This window comes from Tupaia chinensis, unplaced genomic scaffold (genome assembly GCF_000334495.1).
Source record: "Tupaia chinensis unplaced genomic scaffold, TupChi_1.0 Scaffold150288_1, whole genome shotgun sequence".
In the NCBI taxonomy this organism is placed as follows: Eukaryota; Metazoa; Chordata; class Mammalia; order Scandentia; family Tupaiidae; genus Tupaia; species Tupaia belangeri.
Window position 1 is genome coordinate 2,034,643 of NW_006210128.1, and position 21,275 is coordinate 2,055,917.

At 48.2% G+C, this 21,275-nt stretch overlaps 1 protein-coding gene across 7 annotated transcripts in view; it reads left to right on the forward strand.

Annotated features, from left to right (window-relative positions):
* The window catches only part of CRACR2A (calcium release activated channel regulator 2A), a 141,375-nt gene that overhangs the window by 98,712 nt on the left and 21,388 nt on the right, over positions 1 to 21,275 (forward strand). For 4 of the 7 annotated variants that reach the window (XM_027769677.1, XM_027769675.1, XM_006172036.2 and 1 more), the window contains 4 exons: positions 987 to 1,032; positions 3,414 to 3,520; positions 12,416 to 12,749; positions 19,253 to 19,385. In XM_027769677.1, the coding sequence (XP_027625478.1) occupies positions 987 to 1,032; positions 3,414 to 3,520; positions 12,416 to 12,749; positions 19,253 to 19,385 (620 nt within the window). Of the gene's footprint in view, positions 1 to 986; positions 1,033 to 3,413; positions 3,521 to 12,415; positions 12,750 to 14,706; positions 15,042 to 19,252; positions 19,405 to 21,275 lie in introns of all 7 variants that reach the window. The other 3 variants (XR_003548446.1, XM_027769678.1, XR_003548447.1) reach the window with 3 other exon arrangements.

Sequence of the window (21,275 nt, forward strand, 5' to 3'; positions counted from 1 at the left end):
TTCCTGCTCCTCACGGCCAGGCCTGTCCACCGCTGCCTCGTCCTTGTCCTGATCACAATGTGCCCTCCAGATTGCCGAGAACACGGGACATTTCTGAAGATCCCGTCTGGACCCTAGCAGTTTATTAGCACAGCCTCCGGAGGGTGGCTTTACAGCCTCACACAGAGATGGTGTGCAGAGGGCGTACCCTCCACACAAGTGTGTCCTTTAAAGCGTCATCCAGCCCAGTCCCACACCACCGCAACCCCATGGCGTTACGGCTCACTTGAGAGAGTCGAAGTTCTGGACTCACCTCCCGTCCCCTCTCCCTGCGGGCCTATGCTGCCCTCCTTTCCATTCGCACCATGCCAGGTGTGTGGGGCTCAGGGGTTGCCCTTGCTGTCCCCCGCCGCCGCGCTCTGCCCCACGCACTCCCCAGCACCTCTCCCCTCCCGCAGTGTGTGCTGGATGCTCGGACTCTCAGCCAGGCCTTCCCTGAGCGCACTAACCTCGATGCCGCTCCTCCCTCCGGCTCTCCTTCCGGGCCGCGTGTTCTCAGAGGCAGAGACCCCCACTCACACACAAGTTCCTTGCAGCGGGAGTTTTCGTCTTTGCTCTCTTGTGTGACTGATGGCCAGAACGGTGCCTGGCGTGTCGTGGGTGTCCAGGAGACTTGAGTGATGCAGCCTGCAGAGCAGGAAGGAAGGAACCATTCCGAGAGAGAGTGGTCCTGGCAAGCCCACTGGCAGAGCTAACTCTCAGTTGCTCTCTGGAGAGACCCCTCAGGGGCCAGGTAGATGTGCACCATCTGGAAGGGCTGTGGGCATCACAGGCCGCTCCGTCTGCCCCTGCCTCTGTGCTGATGTGCACACTAGCTGTCCTCTGCCATCAGCCACGCCGCTAGGGAGAGGGATACAGGAGTCCCCTGGGCCTTCCCGACCGGGTAACCACTGCTGAGCCCGTGGCTGGGGACTCCGTGTCTGATTAGACTCCCGTCCTGCCCGCAGGGAAAGAAACAAGCACCTTCGGGACGAGCAGGACATGCGTTTCCAGGTAAGGGCCGGTGCTCCCTATGGGGCCGGGAGGAGAGCGAGGGACTGTGCTCGAGGGGCAGCCAGACGCTGGGACCAGCCCGGTGTCCTGACTCCAGGATCTGCTCCATCCTTTCTGTGTGGACAGGACAATGACACAGCTTTCGCAAATAATAGAGATGCAGGTGGCCTGCCGGCTAACAGGGAGTTAATTTCCCATAAAGTAGCACGAGCTCCTCTTGGCATGACAAGACGAAAATATTTGGGGGGGGGGGTCACACATTTCTTGGGTGCAGAAATGATCGTTCTAGCCATGAGATGGCGCAGTTGAAATGTCATCCTCATTTTGAAACCAAAACACTCACAGCTTTTCCCTCATTTACATTTTTGCCTCTTGGTGAAAACTTTGCATTTTTATGCTGTCGTGGAATAAATCAAAACCACTTTCACTCCGGACATGGTGGATCTCACGGTCAGTTCTTCTCGACCCTGTGGAATTCCTCCTCTTCCACACCTGCGCACCGTGCCTGTACACCTTCCCAAAGCGCATGAAATCCTAGGTTTTGTTGGTTTGCTTTTGCCAGAGGGCTCATGCGCTCCCCATGGGAGTGGTCACGCTGTAATCCCTTCTCCTCCATTTCTCTCGCCTTTTGAGATTTGAGGCACACTCGTACACATACCCAGCATGTTTTTCAAGCTGCCGAGTCTGGGACTCGAACCTCAATTGGCCATCTGGGATCCAGCTTCCATAACCACAGGCTTATCCAAAATCCAATGATTATTTCAAGGCCTTCACTGCAGGCTACATGAACCCGAGTCTAGAACCACACTCTTTTCCTCACCTTCCCCGTGAGACAGGAGCCCTGTGTCCCCTGAAGGGCAGAAAGTAGGGCAGGGTTTGCAGGTGAGACTTGGCAAGTATCAGGATGTTCATGCCATGAGTTTCCTGTGTGTCCCTGGCAAGTCACTCGCCACCCTGGGCCACCACGATGGTCACGTGAAGAATGGGACTACCTGTCCTCTTCCCTTCGCGTCATAGACGGTTTTAAGAAAAGTTCTTGGAAAGAAGGAGATATGTCTGGACCCTTAGATGAACAGTGACCTAAACAGGGCCAGCATGAAGTAGCCAGTTCGCCCCAAGTTAGACAAACTGCAGATCCGCGAGGGACCGTGCACCCACATCTCCGTCACTGACTGGCCGCAAGCGTTGCCGCCCACCTGTGGGTGCTCCTAGAGCAGGATCGGAGCCAACGCATGCTTGTTTGAAGATAATGGTTATAACTGCTTTATAAGTTCACGGAATATAGTTTAAAACTTCCAGCCAAGGGTCCAGTAGACGGCATGGTGGTTAAGGTGCTGAATCCCACGTAACTAAGTCTGTAGTTCAAGTCTCAGACCTGGCAGCTTGAAAATCACGCTGGGCGCATGTATGTGCATGCCCAAGGGTATTGCAGCATGCCCATCCTGCACTTAGGGAGTGGGGTGATTTCTCTCTTTCTCTCTCTCTCTCTCTCTCTCTCTCTCTCTCTGTCTCTTTCCAGAGAGCACACACACCCTACAGAAAAACCTAAAATAATAATAATAAAAATTCCAACCAAACGTCACCCTAATATTTCAGTCTGCTTTGAAAGAGGAATGGAATTAAGAACACCAGAGGGAAGTCGAAGAAAAGGGGATACAATCACGTTGATGTGAAATAACGATTGCAGATTAACTCGGAGGCCGGGGCACGCTGCAGCTGCCCTCCTCTCAGCATGCATTGCTTGGACTCGCGGTGGTGTCTGTTTAATGAGAGGCTCTTCCTGTCATCTCCCCCCTCTGCTCCGGCAGACATCTGCTAGGGGAGCGTAGACAAAGGGACTTGTAACCCCTGCTCTTCCCAGGTCTCTGTTACAGATGTTGGAGCAAATTAGCTACGCTGAGCCAACTCCTACAGAGGCCTGCAATTCCTTCTGCCAGCTGGGGAGCTGCGGATGGGGGCGCTGGGTTCACGCATCTTCTGGGTGGTCCCTTTCTCATTATGTTGGGGACTTTGGAAATAAAGAGGGGTTAGAGCCACACAGAAGAGTGTCATTTAAAGATGCACGGGGTCTCTGTGCCTGTTTGTATTCTTCCTGTGCACTGAGCCTTGCTTTCTTTGACTTTATTCTCTCGTGAATTGTCATCGCCCCTGGTGATGAACACGGGCTCCACACTGTGCATTAGTTCATTTGATTAGCTTATGGGCAAGTCCATGGACCACTTCCGGTGGGCAACCGAGGAGAGCCGGAAAATGCCAGCAGGGAGGTCAGAGCTCTGCTGAGCTGCCTCCAGTTGTGTGCAGAGTCTGACCTCTGAGGTGGGAAGGACGAGCCTTGGGGCACATCAGCAGGCCTAGATCCGAGGACATTTGTGTCTCTACAGAAAGAGATGGTGGCCACAGCGGCCACCGCTGTGCCCAAGGCAAGCTGGAAACGGAGATCGGGCTCTGTGATCGGCAAGTACGTGGACGGCAGAGGGGTTCTTAGAAGGTAAGTCACCCACGTGCTCCGCCATTCGTTCAGCTCATGCCCCCTGGGAGTCATCGCTGGGTCCACGCTCAGAGCTGAGTGGCCCCCAGAGAATGGCACTGTGGGGAAGCCCAGGTCAGCTGCTCGCAGTCTGCCGGGCCTGTAGAGGATACGTCCCTCCCTCTTCTGACATCCAAGCTGTAGGGGCGCTGTGCAAAGCAAACCTCAGGACAGGCCGGCCTACCCTAGCGTGTACCTACAGAGAGGGACTACGGAGGTCCTGCAGGTGGGCAGCAGAGAGGGCGGAGGAGAGGGCTCAGTGCGAGCAGGATGGAGGCTGGCACTGCGCGGTGCTCTCTGCGGTCTGTTGAGCCAGACAGACGCGCTTGGTTTCCAGGAACATGGCTGTACTGGCTAAGAAGGTGAATTAGAGTGTCATATGGGATCTCTGAGAGCTGAACTCCCTCGGCAGACAAGGCTGGGGCTTGTGCTGGACAGAAGGTTTCCAAGGTCCCGACTTAATTAACTCAGAGGTAGCGCTGGTTGCTCTCGGGCAGTACAGGGCTGCGTTTGCTCTCCCGAAGGCGGGCTCATCGCTCACTGTAAGAGACAGACCAGTCTCCTGCCTCCCCTGTTTTTGGCATGTGCTCTGTCCACATGGACGGCTACAGTGAGTCATGTCTCAGGCCCAGGCAGGAGCCGTAAACTCGCTCTACAGGAGACGAGGACTGCAAGTACACAGTAGAAGTGCAGGGAGACTGCGAGGCTCAGGATGCATCAGCTCATCGGCCAGCTCTTTGAGGTCATCACGAATTCCTTTTCTAAGCAGCTGAGTGATGAGATGCAGTTCGGGAGGATCTCTGTCACGTAGTTGGCCTGTTGGTTCTTCAGAAACAAATGCATCGTCGATTGACTAATTAAACCACAGTGGTTTAATTACAGTACTCTGTACCTGACATTCTTCTGAGCTCTGTAAAGGGTAAATTAGACATGGGGCTTACTGTTCATATCTATTATTAAATACTCATTTAAGCAGTTTTTATTTTTAATTGCCAGAGGGAGAGGGAGAAAGCACCCCTCAAAGGAGTATGGTCATGCTACAATCTTTTTTCCCCCTGTCTCTTCATCCCTTCAGGATTTGGGGCACACACACACACACACACACACACACACACACACACACACAGCATTTTCCGATCTTATCTGTCAGGGATTAATTACAGTACTCTGTACCTGACATTCTTCTGAGCTCTGTAAAGGGTAAATTAGACATGGGGCTTACTGTTCATATCTATTATTAAATACTCATTTAAGCAGTTTTTATTTTTAATTGCCAGAGGGAGAGGGAGAAAGCACCCCTCAAAGGAGTATGGTCATGCTACAATCTTTTTTCCCCCTGTCTCTTCATCCCTTCAGGATTTGGGGCACACACACACACACACACACACACACACACACACACACACCTGGCATGTTTTTAAGCTTGCCAGGGAGCCAGGATTTGAACTGCAGTTTGGCCGTGTGGGGTCCAGCTCCCGATGTAGTGCTTAACCACTGAGCTATGGGGCTAGTCCTAAATGCTCGTTTCATATATGTTCATTGAGTGCCTGTTACGTGTCAGGTACTGTGCTACGTGCTGGATATGCAGTAGTGAGCAAAAAGCCTCATCTTTGTTTCATCGTGCTTGTAACTGAGTGGAGGAAATAGACAATAATTGAGTAAACAACAAATTAGGAACCCTGAATTCAATACAGACTGACAAAAGCAGCTGCTCTTTACTGCTGACAGGTAGCATTTGGTTGCAAAATCAGAAATAAACTTAGTCTTGCTAAGCTGAAGGTATTACAGAATGTCAAGGGTGCTTGAGAATTTCCCAAATAAAAAAGCTTTTTTCCAAGAAATGGTTCACACTAGTGCCTTTTTAAGTGGACATTTCTCTTCTGGTTTCAAAGCCTTTGAAAACGCAAGCTGTGTATGTGTGTACACGCTCATATGTATACACAAATAGTCGCTCTTGTGTGTATGAGCAGAGTAAAAGCTATGGCACTGCTATTGTGTTCTAAAGCGCATAAGCAGTTGATACGTTCGATGGAGTATGAAGGAAGTGTCCTGGAAAAAAGACACGCAACTTTATTAAAAACTATGATTTGGGGCCAGCAGATGGCATAGCAATTATGTTGCTAGATTCCCACTTGGCTGACTGCAGTTCAAGTCCCAGACCCAGTGACTTGAAACTCATGCCAGGTACTTGTGCATGAGAACTCAAAATTCCAGGAGGGGAATGAAGGAGAAGGGACCGCGGTGCGGCCATCCCTCCTGGGAGGTGATTTCTCACTTTTCCTTTCACTGTCTCTGTCTCTCTCCAGTGAGCACACATGCCCTAAGGCCAAAACCTCTTAAAAAATTATATTTTAGGACTGACCCCATAATACAGTGCCAAAGGCAATGGGATCCCATGTGACTGACCAGGGCTGGAGTCCCGAGTCTGGTGGCTTGAAAAAGATGCTGGGCATGCGAGTGCATGCCCAGGATCCTGATGGGATGGGGAACTGAGGGGGAAAGGATTGTGGCATGACCAGGCCCCATTAGAGGCATATTCTCTGTCTCTTGCACATGTGTACATGCATCTTCTTGCATTAAAAGCAATTCTTTGAAAAAAAAAACTGTAATTTTATAAGTAAAGGGAAAGGTACTCGAATCACTACAAATTATTTGTTTTATATCAAAGGATCAAAGCCATTTATCAGTTTGGTGAGCAAGCACCATATCTTATCTTTCAGAATTGCAATTAATTTCAGAACAGTGATGCATGGATTTTTGCTTTTTCTTTTTCCTCTCTACCGGTGGTCCTTAGGAGTAGTATGTGTTCTGAGCCAGGGGATGAGATAAGAGGTGTTTCTCTGCTCTGCGTGTTCTGCATCTTTCACTTACTCTCTCCTTTGGCTCTATCACTCACTATTTCATCTCTGTACTGTTTTATTTTCTGATCTCTGTGCATGTGTGTACGTGTGTGCATGCTTCAGTTTGGAACTCAAGATCCTCTTTTTCAAACTTCAACCACTGGATAATTCTCAGTCATAACTGTTCACAAAGTCCTGAGAGGAACTTCCTTGCTCAGAAGGATCTGAAGCCTTAGCACTCAAAACCTTCTGAAAACCCGCCTGTGCCTTGGCCTTGTCTCTGGCTGCCCAGTTCCCACCACTCCTACACCTGTCCTTGCCCGTGGTGCTCTCATGCTTCTAGAAGCAAACGTGCACTTAGACCTTGGTGACCACTTACTCCTGGCTCTGACTTCCAGGAGCACAGAGAAAGGGAGAGGAAGGAGAGGTGGTAGAAGATGCCATGCCCCTCCTGGCTTCCTTCTGACCCCAGACCAGTTTTCCGGGGTTAGCTGCCTTTTCCAATGACAGCTGCAGGAGGGAGGGCTGGGGGTTATCTCAGAGCAGCAAGGTCTTTCACACAAATGAAGGTACTTGGAAAACACATCTTTAAAAAAACTTTAATAATTAATTTTTTTTGGTAAAGCAAAAATTACAGAATGTGCGTTTCTTTTTTTGCCTCCAACAGAGAACTTTACATTTTTTTTGTCTGTTAATTGTTTCTTCCCTTTGCCCTTCCTACCCACTCTCTACGACCCACTCCGCTCCCTTACAGTCTCTGGTATCTACTATTGTCCTTTCTACTATCATATCTTCAGATCTTTCCATTTCTGCCATAGAGTGCAGACATTCAGTACTTATTGAGTGGGGGATATACAGTGTGTGTCTTTCAAAGTTTGTCTGACTTTGCTTAACATTAAGTCTTCTATATTCATCATTTTGAATCAAATGATATGGTCTCATTGTTTCTTATGGCTGAATAATATCCTCTAGTATATATGTGCCATAGTTTTGAACTCAGTTATCAGTTTTTGGACTATTAAATGATTCCATGTCTTAGCAATGTGAATAATGCTGCAATAAACATGGATGTGCAAGTGTCTTTCTGACCGAGTGTTTTGCTAGGACTTCCAGCACTATGTTGACAAGGAGTGGAGGAAGTGGGCAGCCTTGTCTTGTTCCAGTTTTTAGTGGGGAACCTTTCAGCTTTTCCCCATTCAGTGTGACGTTAGCAGAGGGTCTGTTGTATATGACTTTTATTGTGTTGAGGAATGTCCCTTCTATCACTATTTTACTAAGTGCATTGATCATGAAGGGATATTGTATTTTATCAAATGCTTTTTATGCATCTGTAGATATGATGTTATGGTTTTTATCCTTCTTTCTCTTCATGTAATATGTTACATGTATCATTTTGTGTATGTTGAATCTTCTTGAATTCCTGGAATAAAGCCTACCTGATTATCGTGTATGGTCTTCATAAAGTGCTATTGGATTTGGTTTGCTAGTATCTTGTTGAGATTTTTTTTTTTAATTTTGGAGAGGTTTTTTCCTATAGGGTGCGTGCGCTCGCCGACAGACAGAGACAGAGAGATAGAAAGCGAGAAATCACCCCCCAGGGGGGATGGCCATGCTGCAATCCCTTCTCCTCCATTCTCCTCTTGGGATCTTGAACACGCATGCACACGCGCCCAGCATGAGTTCTAAGCCACCAGGTCCGGGACGCAAACTGCGGTTGACTACGTGGGAGTCCAGTGACATAGCCATTATGCTAACTGCTGGTCCCTTGTTGAGAATTTTTGTATTAGTATTCATCAGGGATATAGATGTATAGTTTTCTTTTTTGTTATATCCTTATCTGGCTTTGGTATCAAGATGATGAAGACTTCATAGAATGAATTTAGGAGGGTTCCTTCCTTTGAATCTTTAGAAATAGTTTGAGGAGAATTGGGGTTAACAGTGAAGCCATCTGGACCTGGGCTTTTTTTGTTGTTAGGAGATTATTATTTATTGATTCAATCTTATCACTTGTTATTGGTCTATTCAATTTTTTAAAATTTCAACCTGATTCAGCTTAGGAGACTTATTCATGACCAGAAATTTGTCCATCTCGTCTAGGTTCTCTAGTTTTGTGGCATATAGTTTCTCATAGTATTCTGTCATAATTGTGTGAATCTCTGGTATATCAGTATATATATTATATATTTTTTGTTACTGATTTTATATATCTGGCTCCTTTCTCTGTTTTTCTTGATTAGTCTAGTTAATGATTTTCAGTTTGTTTATCCCCTTAAAAAACAGCTTTTTGTTTTGTTGACTTTTTTTGTATAGTTCTTTTATCCTCTGTATCATTTATGTCACCTCTGATCTTTACTATTTTTTTCTTCTGTTATTTGGAGGAGGGGTGGTTGTTGCTTAAGATGCAATGTTATTTGTTTTCCACCTTTCTATTTTTTCCTTATGCGCACTAATGGCCACAAACTTCCCTCTTATGACTGCTTTCCCTGACTCCCAAAGGTTATGGAGAGTTGTGTGTTCATTATCATAGGGGTCTATAAATATTTTAACTTCAGTTGTTTGAAAGTTGATCAAGAATAGGTTGTTTAGTTTCCACATTTTTGTGTATTTTCAAGGGCTTTTTCTGTGGTGATTTCAAGTTTAATTCCATTGTGGTCAGAGAAGATGCTGGGTATAGTTTCTATATTTTTTAATTTGTAAGGAATTGTTTTAGGGCCTATTATGTGGCCAGTCTTTGAAAATGTTCCATGTGGATGGAGACCAGCAGGTGGTGTGGTGGTTAAGATGCTGGACACTCCCACATGACTGACCACAGTTCAAGGCCTGGACCTGGTAGCATGATTTCTCACTTTCCCTCTCTCTCTCTGTCTCTCTCTCTCTCTGGTCAAGTTAAAATAAATGAATGAATAAAATAAAATAAAATAAATCTTTAAAAAACAGAAAAGGAAAATGTTCCATGTGGAGAAAATAGTGTCTTCTGTCATTTCTTGGTGGAGTGATTTACATAGGTCTGTCAGGTCCATTTAGTTTCTGGTTATCGGTTAGTTCCTGTGTCTCTGTCTATTTTTTGTCTAGATGGACTGTCCATTGGTGACAGTGGGGTGTTGAAATACCCAACAATTAGTAGTCTATATCTTCCTTTAGATCTAGCGGAATTTCTTTTACATATTTGGGTGCCCTGGCATTGGGTGCATAAGTATTTATGATTGTAATATCTTCTTGGTGAATTAATCCTTTTAGAAGCAAGTAGTGTCCTTCTTTGTCTCTTTTACCCTTTATATCCTAATGTCTATTTTGTCTGATATCAATATTGTGACTTCTTCTTTTTTTTATTTCCATTTTCATGAAACAAATTTTTTCAGTCTTTTACTTTCAGTCTTGTTTATCTTTGTCAATGAGATGTGTTTCTTGTAAGCAACATATAGAAAGTTCCTGTTTTTGTTTGTTTGTTTGTTTTCCATTGACCAATCTAATCTGTGTCTTTTATTTGGGGAGTTTAATCCATTAACATTTAATAGTATTAGTGATAAGTGTGGACTTATACCGGTCATTTTGTTAGTCTTTTCTTCTTTTTTATTTTTTTCTGGTTGTTTAATATTTTCTTACTTTCAGTTTTCTATGTTTAGTTTTCCAGGCAGAGCATTCCCTTAAGTACTTCCTGAAGAGCTGGACTACTTTTGGTGATTTCTTTCAACTTTTGTTTATCTGGGGATGATTTTCTTTATCCTTCTCATTTGAAGGATAATCTTGCGGGGTATAATATTCTTGAATGAACTTGTTTTTCTTTCAGAGTTTTAAGTATGTCTTCCCACTTTTTCCTTGCCAGCATTGTTTTAGTTGCATGGTCTTATATTAGTGTCATAGGTAACCTTTATAAGTAACTTGACATTTCTCTCTTGTCATGTTTATAATAGTCTTTGTCTTTAATTTTTACCATTTTGGCTACAATGTGCTTTGGAGAGGACCTTCTTATGTTAAATCTATGTGATGGTCTTTGTGTTTCCCCAGCTTGTGTTTCTGTATGCTTCTCTAAATTTGGAAATTTTTTAAGCTGATATATTACAAAAGAGATTTTCTAAGCTTTTACTTGTCTCTTCACTTTCTGGAATACCCATTATGCAAATATTTGGCTATTTCATGGTGTTTAGGATTTCTCATATGTTGACCTCATTTTTAACGGCTATTTTTCCATTCTTCTCAGTTGCTTGGACTAAATCAGAAATTTTGTCTTCAAAGTCAGAGGTTCTTGGGAGCCAGCAGTTAGCATTAATGGCTATGTCGCTGGATTCCCACGTAGTCGACTCCGGTTCGCGTCTCGGACCCGGTGGCTTAGAACTCACGCTGGGCACATGTGCATGCGTGCCCATGATCCCGAGAGGAGAATGGAGGAGAAGGGATTGCGGCGTGACCATCCCCCCTGGGGGATGATTTCTCGCTTTCTGTCTCTATGTCTCTCTCTGTCTGTCTGGCGAGCACATGCGCCCTGTAGCGAAAACCTCTCAAAAAAAAAAAAAAAGACAGAGGTTCTTTCTTCCGCATGGTCTAATCTGCAGTAAATACTTCTGAGGGAGCTTTTGATTTCCTGAATCATATTTTTTATCTCCAGAAATTCCATTTGATTCTTTTTTTAGAGTATCTGCTCATCTCCTAGAATGGGTTGTCTGTTTTCTTTCGCATCTCATTGAGTTTAGTTATAATAAATATTCTGACTTCTTTTTCTAGCATTTGGTTGATTTCCTGTGGTGTAGCCACCGTTGGTGATGAGGTATTGTGTTCTCATGGAGGAAAGGAAGTGTTTTCTTGTTTTCTCGTAGTTCTTGTGCTTTTTAGTCATTTGGTGATATACTCACTTCTTGCTAATTCTTTTTTTAAAATTATTTATTTAATTATTTTTATTCATTCATTTGTTTTAATTTGACAAGAGAGAGAGAAAGTAAGAAAGCGAGCCACCAGGTCCAGGATTTGGGCCGTGGTCAGCCGTGTGGGAGTGTCCGGCGCCTTAATCACCATGCCACCTGCTGGTCCCAGTTTTTGCTAATTCTTTAGAGTAGGTTTCTGTAACTGTGTGCTCATTAACTTTCCTTTGTTGTGAATTAGCTCGGTACCAGTTTCCTGTTCTACCTTGGGTGGCAGTGTAGTATCCACAGTGGGAGTCTTGGGTTCAGATTTACAAAGAGGAGTTGCTCTCATTTTTCTGGTGGGTTCGGTGTGGGGAGAGGGTTCCTCCAGAGCCTCATAGCATTCAGATGTTTGGCTCCTATATACCCAGGTCTTTTAGTCCCTGTGTGGCTGAGGGCTGAGCTTCTAGCTCTGCAACTGCAGGATCAAGGGTGGCGGGGGGTGGGGGGGTGTCTTGAAGCCAAAACAGCCCTCTTTCTTCACCCTAAACCGGGCAGGGGCCTTTTGGTGAGCAAAGGCAACTGGGTAGCCAGCTCTCCCTCTGCTCCTAGCTCTGCAAATTAAACACATCTGTTTTGATGCCTGGTCTTGCTTGTGAATAGGCAAGGGAGCTGAGCCACATTTTTGGTGAGGAAACAGGCTTGAGGAGTTGGCGTGTCTTACCTAAGGGCACGGCCAATCAGGACTGGTGCTGGGCGAGCGCTGAGGCCAGGGCACTGGTACTGCAAGTCTCGGCACACCTTCCTTCCCGGCCTCAGCTTCTCCTCCGCAGCACTGTTGTGTCACCACTGTGGTAGTGCCCCGCCCCCGCCAGCACCTTGCCAATCATTCCATGGGATGGGGGCCGTGTCCCTCATTCACGGTGTCTTTGGGTGATACTCGTGGTAATTAGCGTCGTCCCCTCGTCATCATCTCAAGAGTGCCACCACCAGGTACCATGGACAGGCAGATCAGAGCACAAGGTAGAGAATTCCACGTCTGTTTGGTTTTGCCGCCTTCTCCTCAGAACTCTTTCCCCACCCAAGTGATGCTTGTCGGTCACCTTTTGTTGTGAAAGCTGTCGGGCAGCCCTCCAGCTTCTATGTCCATGTAGTTTATGACGCTCTCCCCACCCCAATAGCCAGTCAGAGGAGGAAGAAGATGTGTTTGGCATCCCCAGGAGAAGAAGCTCCCTGGGCCTGAGTGGATATCCCCTTGCAGAAGAAGATCCAGGACCTGGGGAGCCAGGAGCAGGGGGCCTGCCCACCCGGCCACTCCGCAGAATCATTTCCATTGAAGAAGACCCCCTGCCCCAGCTCCTGCAAGGTGCCTCAGAGCAGCCACTGAGCAGATGCCCAGAAGAGGAGGAGCCCTCTGACCAGGGCGTGGCAGGACACATGCAGCAGACTGTTCCTGGGGAAGTCACCTCCGCTTCTTCCCGAGGCCAACCTGTTGGAACAGAAGCCCTGGCTACGGTAAGGGGCCCTTTCACATTGGTGTGGAAACCTCACCTGGTGAGGCAGCAGGCTGCAGGGGCTCTTACCACTGCCAAGATGGTAGGCCCTCTCCTCTTACATGCCCTTCCACCTTCCTCGGACGTGCAGGTCTACCCTTGCTCACAACAGGACACACAGGGTCTTAAATACTTCCAGATTTCCCCCCACAGTGTGAAAGAAGTGTCAAGAGATTAGTAGGAGACAGGAGTACAGAAAAAAGGCCAAGTTCCCACATCTGCGGTGGCAGCTTATCCTACAGTCATCTGACGAGGCGTATCAGAAGTGGCTTCTCCCTGCTGACAGATGGGAACGTGGAGGGAAGAGGCCTGGCCCAGTCCAGCTCCTCAGTGTCAGGGAGCCCAGCCTTCCCCCTGGGCTCGCTCACATCTGGGCTGTCTCCCAGAGGTTGTGCTGTCATTTGCTGCAAACAGAACCTGCAGCAGAGAGCAGAATTATTTACTAGAAGCCACATAATGGTTTCAAAACAGAGCCTGCCGTTTGGAGGCCTGCCACTAGGTGGGCCTTCCCATACAAGGCTGGTGAGGCTCAAACTAGTGCAACCCTTCTGGAAGGTATTTTGATGATATGAATGGAGAACCTAAAAATGGGACCAGATGGACCTGTAGGCAGTACGGAGTTTAAGGCGCTAGATCATACCTGGCTGACAGCATGGTTCGAGTCCTGGACCTGTCATCTTGAAAACCATGCCAGGATCATGTGCATGTGTGCCCAGAGTCCTGAGAGGAGACTAGAGAAGGGATTGTGGTGTGGCCATCCTGCCCAGGGGGTGAGTTCTCATTTTCCCTCTCTCTTTCTCTGGCAAGTGCACACACCCTATAGCACGAACTATAAAATAAAGAGGAAAAAGAGAGAGGAGAGACCAGAGGGTGACACAATACTCTGCAGTGCTAGCCCCACACGGGACAGTCGAGGGTTCACATCCCGAGCCTTCCTGTACTCACTGGATACGCAATCGGGAGCCTACAGTCAAGACCTGAAGACCCAGTTAGGGATGCCTGCCTTCCTCTCTTTCTCTCTTCTTCTCTCTCAGTGAAAGTAAGAAAGAACTTTAAAAAAACTCAGTCATACCATGTCCTCTGAACCAGCACTTCTACTTCTAGGAATTTTTTTTCTAAGAAAATAACTCCAATCAGACAAAGATTTAGCTATTATAAGTATTATTTATAATAGTATTATTTTAAGTAATATATTGTTTAAAATAATATATATATCATTGAAATATACATATTGCAGTTGAAAAAAAGCCGAACAATAGGTGCATAAACTATAGTATATTAGTTCAATAGATTATACAGCTATTAAAACTCACATTTTCAGGACCAGCAGTTAGCATAATGGCTATGTCGCTGAACTCCCATGTGGTCGACTGTGGTTCAAGTCCCGGACCCGGTGACTGAAACTCACACCGGGTGCATGTGCATGTGTGCCCATGATCCCAAGAGGAGAATGGAGAAGGGATTGTGGCGTGGCCATCCTCCTGGTGGGTGATTTCTCACTTTCTGTCTCTCTGTCTCTGTCTGTCTTTCTGGCGAGCCCTAAAAGAAAAACCTCCCCCCCCCCCCAAAGAAAATATCACATTTTCAAAAAACATTAGTGACTCAGAAATATTTATATAATTTAATAATATGTGATAAAGTTTGATTAAATTGTATTGTATTTTAATTATAAAGACATTTATATACAATTTATTATATTTTGTTATAGTATATAATACATCTCTATATAATATAATATCTTAAATCTCTTTAAATAAAACATTAATATATCAAAATAGAAAAAGACTGGAAGAAATACACCAAAATGTGAAAAATGACCATTGCAGGGTAGTACGATAGATTATGAAGAATTATTATTTTTCTCTCACTTTCCCATGTTTTCTGATTTCTTTTTCTTTTTCTTCTTTTTTTATTTCCAGAGTGCATGCGTCAATGGACAGAGAAAGAGAGAGAGAGAGGAGCCACCTCTTACTGGGGTGCAGTCACGTCACAGTCGTTCTTCCTCTGTGCCCCGTCCCTGCCGGAACCCTGCGCACACACACCCACACCCAGCATATCCCCTAACCTCACAGGGCCAAGACTCGAGTCATGGTCGGCCATGTGGGATCTGGCTTACACTAGAGCCTGACCACTGTGCAACGGGGCTGGCCTTCTTCATTTTAAAAATTAGCATGTATTTTTTTAAGCCTTTTTATTTTTGGTTTTGCCCTAGGGTACATATGTTCCTTGCCAGAGAGAGACAGAGAGAAGACAGGTGAGAAGTCACCCCCCGTGGAGGGTGAATAGCCATGCTGCAATCCCTTCTCTGTTCTCCTTCTGAGATTTTGGGAACACACACACACGCCCAGCATGACTTTCAAGTCACTGGGTCTGGGACTTGAACCACGGTGGGAATCCAGGGTCTTAACTAACACACCAGCTGCTGCCCATCTTAACGTTTATTTCATTTGCTTTATTTATGTATTTATTTAGAGAGATTTTTGCTATAGGACGCATGCCCTCATCAGAGAGACAGAGAGACAGATACAGAAAGTGAGTGATCACTCCCCAGGGGGGATGGTCACACCGCAATCCTTTCTCCTCCATTCTCCTCTTGGGATTTTGGGCACGCAAGCAAACGTACCTGGCGTGAGTTTCAGGTTGACAGGTCTGGGACTCGAATCGCGGGCGACTATGTAAGAGTCCAGAGATGTAACCATTTGCTGTTCCCTTATGTATTTATTTTTTCCAGAGGGTGTATGCACTTGAGAAAGAGAGAAAGGAAGCACCCCTAATCAGACAGAGTCACGTCCCAGTCCCTTCTCTTTCATTTCTCCTTCCATCATGATTTTGGGCATGCACACACATGTGTATTTAAGCTGCTGGGGCCAGGACTTGAACTGTGGTCCATCATGTGGACTCTGGCTCCCAAGGCACAGCCCTCAATCACTGCATGACAGGGCCAATCTGAAAAGCTTATTTTAAATGAAGGAAAAAAAAAAAAACGTGTGGAGGGAGGATGAGAACCAACCTCCTGACTTGCCGCCTGAGGGTTTCTTCTCTGACCCCTCTCACAGTCCAGCTGTCTCACTGTCAGCAGCAGATGGACCGGCCCTCCGAGGGGCAGTAGGTTAAATGCATGAACAGGTCCAGGTGGATCCTGCCTGCAGCTGAACTACCAATAAGTTTGGTTTTTGTCTGCCAAAAAAAAAGTGCCGGGGTCAGCAGATGGCATAGCAGTTACATCGCTGGACTCCCGTGTGGTTGACTGTGGTTTGAATCATGATCTGGTAGCTTGAAAATCACACCAGGCACGTGTGCATGTGTGCCCAAAAACCCCAGGGAGAGAATGGAGAAGGGATTGCGGCGTGGCCATCCTCCCTTGGGGGTGATTTCTCGCTTTCCCTCTCACTGTCTCTTCCCCCACACTCCCCCACACCCTGTGAGCACACACGCCCTAAGTCAGAAAACCTCTTAAAAAGCGCCTTGCCTGGGCGAGGGCAGCGGCAGTGGGTCACAGGGTAAAAGGTCAGAAGACAGCTCCGCCACCAGGACCAGCCTCTCCCATCCTGGGCTGCTCATTCCCCACCAGCACCTGTGCGTGGGGGTGGCCGGCCAGTGCCCCGAGTTGTGTTGATCCCAAGCAAGTGAGGGTGAGAGTCAGAGACAGAGACAAGAGAGCAGAGAGGGCCGGAGCCCCTGTGCGATGCATAAGAGCAATGGCGGGGTGCAGTTTGTGGACGTGGGTGTTTGCTTTCTACGTTTCAGTTTAAGTTCCTGTCATTGACTTTGAATTCCCTTCTAAGTACTGCATGGAATTGATTTCTCCCAAAAGCTGTTAATGGCTTTCTCTGAAGCTCGAGTACCGCTAATACCGGCTGCCACTCCGCTGTAGTATTTGCTCAATGAGAGGGAGCTAATTCCTCCAAATCCACTTTTCAGTCAGGTCTGAGAGCCTCACGTGGCCGGGCAGTGCGGAGCTGGCCTGATGCGTGAGTGCTCGGGAGCAGGCAGCCTGCAGGGCCGTGCTGGGGGGCGGCTGCTTAGCACTTCCTGCTGGAGCAAGGTCTCCAGAGGACCGCCAGCCGTGCCTCCTCTCTCCCTCCCTGGGCCGAGGACGAGGATCAGCACTCCTGCTGCTCTGGGAAGTGCTGCCCAGCGGCCCAGCATCACAGGGTCACCCAAGGCACTGCGTAGACTGTCTTGCCTCAGTTTTCCAAGGAAGACGGCCATGCCAAGTGGAAGCTGAGATGGCACAGAAGAGTAACGTGCAAGGAGGCAAAGAGTGGCCTCTGTCCAATCCAGGCTTTCTTAAAATATATATATTTATTTATTTCCGTGTGTTATTGTTATTATTTCATTTCACCAGAGAGAGGGGGGGAGAAATGGAAAGTGAGAAAGCAAGTTACCACCAGGTCCAGGACTCGAACCATGGTTGACCATGTGGGAGTCCAGCGACATAGCCATTATGCCAACTGCTGGTCCCAATGAAATAACTATTAATTAAAAAAAGGGGGGGGATCTAATTGCTCCACATTCTTAGCAACATCCTTTATTTCTTTTATAACCACAATATGCATGTCATGTTCATGTCGTACGTATTTCAATTCTGATGCTTTGCTTCCATATTGAGGTGAAATCTAGTTATTTAGACAGATTTGGGTAAGTTTTATCTCTCTGGATAAGAGACTGAAGAACATCCTTTCAGAAATTGATTGTTAAGAATATTTTTTTCCAGTTCTAAAAAAGAATGCATTACATACATCCTTTCAGAGATGCTGTGTCTTTTTGTGCTATTCATTGCACAGGGTTATTCACTCATATCATGGAATCACATGCCTTTCATTCAAAATCACTCTGAGTTGATGCTTCTTTTGTTTGCCATTTGTCATTTTCAAGGTATATCTCTATCTTGTGATGCCTCATCAGCAGAATCTTTCTCTCTTTTACTGGATTTGCTTAATTCTTAAATCTTTCGCAATGTTATGTTTGATTGCATTCTTTTTGCTTCTGTTAGCAGATGTTTTTTAACAATCCTCTTAATTTGCAATGCTTTATCCATTTCTCTGGCTGGCAAATCATGATATTTTGGGATAAAAATATACTGCTTTATTTGGGCCTCTGTGCTTGCTTCTGCCATTCCCTCACTTTAAACAAAGCTAATAATGTATTAGATGATTTGTATGCATTTGTCAAAACTCATTTATTGGTATATTTAAAATTTATACATTTTGTTGTATGTGAATTTTGCATCATTAAAAACAAAATTGTGGGCCAGCAGGTGGCATAACGACTATGTTGCTGGACTCCCACATAGTTGACAGTGGTTTAAGTCCCTGACCCAGCAATTTAAAACTCAAGCCAGGTGCATGTGCATTCATGCCCAATTCCTGAGAGGAGAATGGATAAAGCAAGCCACTGGACACCCACAAGGCTGACTGTGGTTCATGTCCCAGACCTGGCATCTTGCTTTCTGACTTTCTCTCTCTCTCTCCTTCTCTGGTCAAATTAAAATAAATAAAGTTAAATAAAATAATTCTTTAAAAAAGTTGTGGGACAGCAGGTGGCGTGGTGGTTAAGGCACTGGATTCCAAGGTCTCCAGAGGACCGCCAGCCGTGCCTCCTCTCTCCCTCCCTGGGCCGAGGACGAGGATCAGCACTCCTGCTGCTCTGGGAAGTGCTGCCCAGCGGCCCAGCATCACAGGGTCACCCAAGGCACTGCGTAGACTGTCTTGCCTCAGTTTTCCAAGGAAGACGGCCATGCCAAGTGGAAGCTGAGATGGCACAGAAGAGTAACGTGCAAGGAGGCAAAGAGTGGCCTCTGTCCAATCCAGGCTTTCTTAAAATATATATATTTATTTATTTCCGTGTGTTATTGTTATTATTTCATTTCACCAGAGAGAGGGGGGGAGAAATGGAAAGTGAGAAAGCAAGTTACCACCAGGTCCAGGACTCGAACCATGGTTGACCATGTGGGAGTCCAGCCTGAACCACCACACCACCTGCTGGGGGGAGACGGGCCCATCCACTCTTTCAATGTAGGGCAGAAAGAAGATGCACCCAGTGCCAGTCTGGGCTGTCTCTGCCCCTGTGATAGAGATAAGGGTCCTTCCTTCTCTCTCTCCTTGTAATGTCCCAGCTCGGCTCTCCCCTGGAGAATCCCTGCCTCCTCTTTCAGCCCCAAACTCCCTCCGCAGCGGGTCCCCAGCTCCGCCTCTGCTCCCATTGCTTGACCATCGCGCTGTCATTAGCCGTTTCCACGCGCGCTCCTCTGCTCCAGCACAAGGCAGGGCCTGTCTCATGGTCTCTCCCTCTTGGGCTGCTACGCCGAGAAGCCTCCACGCCCTGAGCCGCTGCATTCTGAGGCTCGAGCGGCCTCCCAGTGCCCACTCTGAGGGCCACAGTAGGCACGCGCAGGGCCCGCGCTGGGCAGAGTGGGCACTGGTGGCCAGGCCCTGCAGCTGACCTGACGGTCTGCCCCTGCAGGAGAACAGCTGTCCCTCCACCCCAGACCGGCTCTTCAAGATCGTGCTTGTGGGCGACTCCGCGGTGGGCAAGACGTCCTTCCTGCGGAGGTTCTGCGAGGACCGGTTCTCCTCAGGCATGGCCGCCACTGTGGGTGCGTTCTGGTCCCTAAGGTGGGTCCCAGGCCCACCTCTGGGAAGGGACGTTTGTGAGGAGGGGCTCGGGGAGGGATCTGGAGCCCCTGGGAGGGATGTGGGGGCTGGCTGGTGGGGATGCTTGGGTCTGCGTGGCTCACGGTGAGGCCAGGAGGGAGAGGAGGCCCCTGCCTCACATGGCTGTCTGCCAGGCTCTCTGCGATGGCCCCGAGTGCTTCATACGCCGGCCCTGGGCCAATAGGGCTCGCATTTACAGAGGGGCCCTTTATCCCCTCTGTGACGCCCCCCTTCCTGCTCCCCAGGACTCACCCCCACTGCTGCCCTGCCTTGCCCCTCCGTGCGTGCGTGTGTGTGTGTAAGTGTAGGCACATGTGCCCATGTGCCTACAGGAGGCGCGGGGCACAGTGCTTCAGACAGCTGGGTTTTGAGGTTTTTGCTGTAGGGCACATGTGCTCATTGAAGAGGCAGAGAGACGGAGAGCGAGAGGCCACACACACGCCCTCCTCCCCCACTCCCGGAGATGCAGTTCCTTCTTTTCCATTCTTCTCCTGAAATCCTGGGCATGCACGCACATGCACCTGGTGTGATTTTAAGCTGCCCGGTCCAGTACTAGAACTAGTTAGCCATGTGGGAACGTGGTGCCTTAACCACCACGCCACCTGCTGGCCCCCTAGAAGGTTTCTCTGTCAGATGGTACCTGTCTTCTGTCCCAGGCCTGCTGGGTGGCAGCAGGCACTCAGTGTGGCCCCACTCTGTCCCTACAGCATGGAGTCGCACGCACTGAGCAACCCTGGGGAAGCAGGCATGGGTCAGTACAGCCAGGGAAGGCCTCGGGGTTCCGTGGGGATTCAGAAGACCTGAATCCTCACCCTGGCCCTGCCACTGACCACCTGTGTCACCTCTCGGGGACACAGTGTCACTTTGGCCTTCGGTTTCCCCTTATTTGAAAAATGAGAGGTTTAAACCGGGCACCCTGAGACTAGCCTAGCCCGGGTCTCTATGCGACTGCCTCTGCCCTCTGGCTGTCTGACCAGCTGGGTCTACAGGGCCGACTTCCCACGCCCACAGCCCTGCCTGGGGAGACTCTGCTTTCGTTCTTTCACCCTAACCTGGTCCTGCCAGTGTTCTTCCTCAGATGGGTCTCCCTCATGAGCTTCCACTCCTGCTGACCTTCTCTTCACTGTTTTCACACCCTGCCTTTCCTCTTCCTGTCCCTCCTCCCCGAGCATCCTGGGGCCAAGATGCGGGACCCCAAGGGGAGTTGGGGAAGGCCAGAGCCTGTGAACGAGGCCCAAGGAACCAGGCCTTGTCTGGCCTTGAGGCGAGCAGGAAGCCTCGGCTGTGGGGAGGCAGACGCCTTTCCTGGAGAACAGTCCACGGTGGACACCCAGAAGCCACCCACCAGTTCCAGCTCCAGGCCAGGCCTGTGGGTGGCAGGGGGACGGCTGCCCAGGCCAGAGCAGTCCGAGGCATGTCCTCTGAGACATGTGCACACCGAGCCTCTGCTGACGACCAGGGTCCGTTTACATTTCTCACTGGGCCCCTGTGGTGGAAGGGTCTGGAGAATAGAAAGTCAGACTGACCCACACTCCCCAGGAGGCCAGTTGTGGAAACACGGACATTTTAGGAAGGAGAAAACTATCCCAGCTTCTGAACCAGGACTGCCCTTTGTCTCACTGCTCAAATCCCACTGGAGCAGCTGGAATGTCTCCCGGCCCTGCAGCGTGCCCTCCTCTGCCCACATGGCAGGAAGCAGACCGTGCCAGCCAGCTGGAAGACGCTCCCTCTAGAGAGCTGTCACAGCTCAGAGTCAGAGTCCCAGCTCCTGAGGCCGGAGCATCCAAGCCTGGCTGGCAGCTCACCTGCCCACGGCAGAGGCTAAGGCTAGG